The sequence below is a fragment of the Etheostoma spectabile genome, chromosome 9 (genome assembly GCF_008692095.1).
Source record: "Etheostoma spectabile isolate EspeVRDwgs_2016 chromosome 9, UIUC_Espe_1.0, whole genome shotgun sequence".
In the NCBI taxonomy this organism is placed as follows: Eukaryota; Metazoa; Chordata; class Actinopteri; order Perciformes; family Percidae; genus Etheostoma; species Etheostoma spectabile.
In genome coordinates this window covers 23,012,006-23,016,698 of record NC_045741.1, presented here as the reverse complement: position 1 = coordinate 23,016,698, position 4,693 = coordinate 23,012,006, and the positions used below count along the sequence as shown (strand labels likewise).

General features: G+C 39.2%; 1 protein-coding gene across 3 annotated transcripts in view; it reads left to right on the top strand.

The window, feature by feature from the left end:
* Nucleotides 1-435: 435 nt before the first annotated feature.
* Nucleotides 436-4,693, top strand: part of anapc4 (anaphase promoting complex subunit 4) — an 8,795-nt gene continuing 4,537 nt past the window's right edge. Inside the window, exons 1-13 of one of the 3 annotated variants that reach the window (XM_032526458.1) lie at nt 436-576; nt 1,131-1,261; nt 1,362-1,467; nt 1,559-1,691; nt 1,787-1,861; nt 1,951-1,977; nt 2,083-2,127; nt 2,250-2,334; nt 2,574-2,681; nt 2,791-2,961; nt 3,712-3,776; nt 4,380-4,422; nt 4,548-4,624. In XM_032526458.1, the coding sequence (XP_032382349.1) occupies nt 1,154-1,261; nt 1,362-1,467; nt 1,559-1,691; nt 1,787-1,861; nt 1,951-1,977; nt 2,083-2,127; nt 2,250-2,334; nt 2,574-2,681; nt 2,791-2,961; nt 3,712-3,776; nt 4,380-4,422; nt 4,548-4,624 (1,043 nt within the window). In that variant the 5' untranslated portion in view covers nt 436-576; nt 1,131-1,153. Of the gene's footprint in view, nt 727-1,130; nt 1,262-1,361; nt 1,468-1,558; nt 1,692-1,786; nt 1,862-1,950; nt 1,978-2,082; nt 2,128-2,249; nt 2,335-2,573; nt 2,682-2,790; nt 2,962-3,711; nt 3,777-4,379; nt 4,423-4,547; nt 4,625-4,693 lie in introns of all 3 variants that reach the window. The other 2 variants (XM_032526457.1, XM_032526459.1) reach the window with 2 other exon arrangements.

The window sequence follows — 4,693 nt, the reverse complement described above, 5'->3', positions numbered from 1 at the left end:
TGAAAATATGGTAGACTGAGTAAGTAAAATGGCGTCAAATAAAGGAATTTTAAAGTGCGGTTTAAAAGAGAAACAATAAACAAAATATACTGTATATAAGCTGTATATGATATATACATATACTGTATGTATATACATTTTTTTTATTTTATATAATAAAAATAATATATACATGTATTATCATGATTTAATACATTTTATTCATCCAAAATTACAATACAAGATAGGTTACATACAGTACAGAGCAAAAACAAACAAAAAAAACACATCAAATAAAGTAAAAAAACGTACACATAAAGAACCAATATAAACACAAATACGCACAAAATACAAAATCATATTGTCAAAATATACAATTACAAGGGGACGTATTTGACCATATATTCAACCATTTACGAATTGCGTTTTTCCCTCTGAGTAATTTTGTCTTCTCCCGCCTCCCGTTGCTCCTCGATGATTGGTCACAGGGAAAATATGGCGCTGTCCGCGTAACTGTGAAAACACCAAGAAGAAAACGTTAATGTCTGTTTCGCAAGGCTGAGCAGAGCGTGTTTGACGCTTTTCTATTTCACAACGGTATGTTGCAGTTATTATTTTGCCGTCTGTGAGGCTCAGCGGTGAACTTAGCCACGGGAGTTTCTCCATATTAGCTTTGTCGGCTTGCTAGCGAACCTGCTAGCATACCTGCTAGCATAGCTATTAGCTTCCATCTGTCAACTCGTAACGGTGAGGGAGCATTAGTCATCATTAATGTTGACATAACGTTATGTAGATAATTATTTTTAGTTAACGTTATGTCGCTAACGTTACCCACCTGCTACACACTTTATCAACGTTACATTTAGACTAACGTTACACGCTAATTGCATTTTGCAGATTTAGTTCAACACTGTACAAAATAGCTAATTTACAATCTTACAAAATTAAGAAAACTCGCCAATGTGTGTTATTGAAAAATTGCTCTCAAACGATTAATAATTGTTATAAAATATCGTTAACGTTACACTTAAGGACAAATGCTCAGCTGTGTTTTTTCTCGGGCCCCAAAAAGAGGATTTCATTACCACACATGAGAGCAATTTCATACATTTATTTTTAGTTAACCGTCCAAATTATTATTTATTTGACAGCTTCCCATTTTCCAGCCCACAACATGCCTGCCTTTCGGCAAGTGGGAGAGAAGCAGCTTCCTAACCCGGTGCTGTGCATGGCATGGTCTCCCAAAAGGGATCTCATTGCTCTGGCCAACACAACAGGAGAGGTAGGCTGAAACCCCTTTTTTTTTTTTTTTTTTTTTGGTTACCCTGAAACATGCCTTCTTGGTATCTCTTGTGGTTTGTAATTTCATGGTTTGTCCCTAGTTGTTACTCCATCGCTTGGCTAGTTTCCAGCGTGTTTGGAGTTTACCACCCAGTGAGTATACTGGGAAGGACATCACTGCACTTGCCTGGCGACCTGATGGCAAAAGTAAGGAATGACTGTGTACCTCTTTGTGTTGATAGTCCCCTGCTTGTTGATGGTAACATGAAGAAATGAAACTTCTCTCTTTAATCCCCAGTTTTGGCCTTCAGCCTCAGAGACACAAAGCAGGTGGTCCTGTGTGGGGTTGAGAAAGCAGAGATCCTCCACGTGTTTCCAATGCAGAGCCCTGTGACCTGCATGCACTGGATGGAGGTGACGGAGGAGAGCAGGTATGCACGAGGATCGGGGTTTGATCCAGTGGCACAAAGGACGTCTGATTTTCTAGATTAATGTTAATGTGTTTGTCTTTTTTATTGTGTTTCAGTGCCCTCAGCTCCTTCTACAACTCAGAGGATGAATCCAAACTTTTTCTTCCCAAATTACCAACACTTCCCAAGAGGTACCACTAGCACTAACTGCACATCGGATTATAAGAGAGCAACACTTGGATTTACTAACATTTGATTGCAACTTTTGTTTCCCCCCCAGCTATAGCACAACTTCCAAGATCTTCAGGTAGGACAGTATTTTTAATTCATAACTCTTCAGTCCAATATCAGCTGGTTACTGTATGTTTCGCTTGTGATAGCAGTCATATGTGTTTATCTATCTGTGTTACAGTGAGGAAAAGTCTGATGAGATATTGAATCTCATGGGAGAAGTCAGGTAAATTAGGCCTCACGTTTAAGCAACACACCGAAAAACAACATCTGAGTCTCTTTAATGCAGTGTTCTTTTTTCGGTTGAACTGGATAATATTTCATTACCCCGTTTTTGTTTCCATGCAGGCTGAACATACTTGTTCTTGGAGGAGACTCTGGCTTTGTGGAGCTTTATGCCTATGGGATGTACAAGATTGCCACTCTAACAGGGGTAAGGCCCTCCGGTAACTCAGAAGAGCTGTCTGTCTTTACCTCAAAAATAATCCATTCATCAAGTTTAGACTGATAAAATAATAGCCCGCAGAAATTTGACCGGAAGTGCAGAATTGAGTGATTAAACATAAAAAAAAGGACAAAATTTAAAAAATATTTAACTTCTAAAGCTCATATCCCTTGGCCACAACAATACATTTAGTTGATTGAACTCTTTAATGTGGTGACACTTTCCAGGTATCAGGAACCTGTCGCAGCCTGAGTCTGTCTAGTGATCTCAAGTCTTTGTCTGTCATCACAGAAGTCCGGTCTGCTGACAGCAACCCACAGATCTGCTACGTTCAGGTGACGATTTGGCTTCCTCCATTTCTTGTAAACTTGCTTTGTCTTCTTGTCCTCATCTCTGCTCTAACATACAATTTTTACATTTGATTCTTTTTTCTTTGTCTTCCAGCTAGACACAGGGTTGTTGTCAGACTGTCTGCCTGAGGTGACCAGGATGGCACGCAAGTTCACCCACATCTCTACCCTGCTGCAGTACCTGCACCTCTCTCTCACATGCATGTGTGAAGCCTGGGAGGACATACTCATGCAGATGGATCTTCGACTCACTAAGTTTGTTCAGGTAAGAAGTCGTGGTTTGTAATCTAAGGGGGTTTTCACACCTAGCTCGTTAGTTCCAGACTTTTGGACATTTCCCTTTGATCCAAACCCAAATTACAGGTTTGAAACTTTCCCCGAACCAAGTTCTGGACCAAATTTCAGGCTGTTGGTCCGGACCCAAAAGAGTTAGTCTTGGCCCGGATCAAGCTGAACCATGATCCGGGTTGTTTTTAGTGTGAACGTACATTTTTTGGATGGTTTGGACTTTTATACCAAATACAGGAAGCTCTGGCAGGATATCAAATATCCCAATATTCTTGACCAAATACCTCATTGTTGATATTGCAAGGATATTGTACAGTTGACTATTGGTGCTTTAACAAAATGTTATTTACACAATGAGATTTTTGATAAATAATCTCCAGAAATAATTTAATGACTTAGTGGGTAAGGGTAAATAATAGAACCGCTAGAACAGTCTGGTAAATTCAGAAAATTACATAATTTTACTGTAATGCAGCCTGTAAAACCAGGTAAAGACAACACTTATTACCATATTACAACATATCGAAAATCTAAGACGATATCTAGTCTCGTATCACGATATCGGAACAACATCGATAAGATACCCAGCCCTACCTTACAGTATCGATGTTGACGTGTATGGTCCAAAATATCGTGATATTTGAATTTTAAATCAGCAGTTTACTTGTTAAGTGGTAGTAAATGTACAGTTTAGGTTTTAGTTTGTCTGATTCCTCTTTGTCTGTAGGAAAAGAACACAAGCACTCAGGTCCAGGATGAGTTTCTGGAACTTTTGCTGTGGGGACAGTCAAGGTGAGAAAAGACAATTTCTTTTTCTTTTCTTTTTTAATTTATAGAACAGGCCACAAAAAAGAAAAAAGCACACATGACAGCAACCCCCTTAGACAAATACTGTTTTACAAGTACTCACAGTATAGACATTTCACAAGTAACAGGGAAACAACAGTTAAGTCAATGACACATAATCCATGGATATCCAGGAGAGAGTACTAAAAGTAAAGGTACTATATTGTCACATAAACGTACATTTATCGAAATTCATTGTCTGCATTTAACCCATCCACCAACTCCAGATCTGAGCCTTGATCACTGACTGGACAGGAGAACCTAGTACGTGTTTTTTGATGGTGGGGGAAACTGAAGCATTCAGAGAAAACACATACAATAACATACAAACTCCACATCGACCTGGATTCAAACCCAGAACCTTCTTGCTGTGGGCCACCATGGTGCTTTCAAGGATTCAATTTGAATTTCTGTTAGAAGTATTTGCTCTGTGTCATGTTGTAATATTTCCAGTGTCCTGTAGGTGGTAGCAAATGTGTTGGGCTAGTTAAATGTGATAGTAGGGATGATTCTAATGTTTCTTACCGTTTGCTCTCTGCTTTCACGAAGCCCTGAACTACAGGCTCTTCTCATGAACCAGCTGACTGTCAAGGTGAGAGCAAGATGTGTAAATGCTGCCCTTTTTTTAGTGTTCAAACTTGGGAGACCAGATAAGATTTTTAACTGAAAACCACATCTTGTTTTAGTTTTTTTGTTGTTATTCGATTTTCACCATAGGGCCTAAAGAAACTTGGCCAGTCCATTGAGTCCTCTTACTCCAGCATCCAGAAGCTAGTGATTAGCCACCTGCAAAGGTAATTTCAGCCTTTCACTTTTCCTCAGTAATGCCTGCTACTATCTGAGATTTCACTGTTAAACTGACC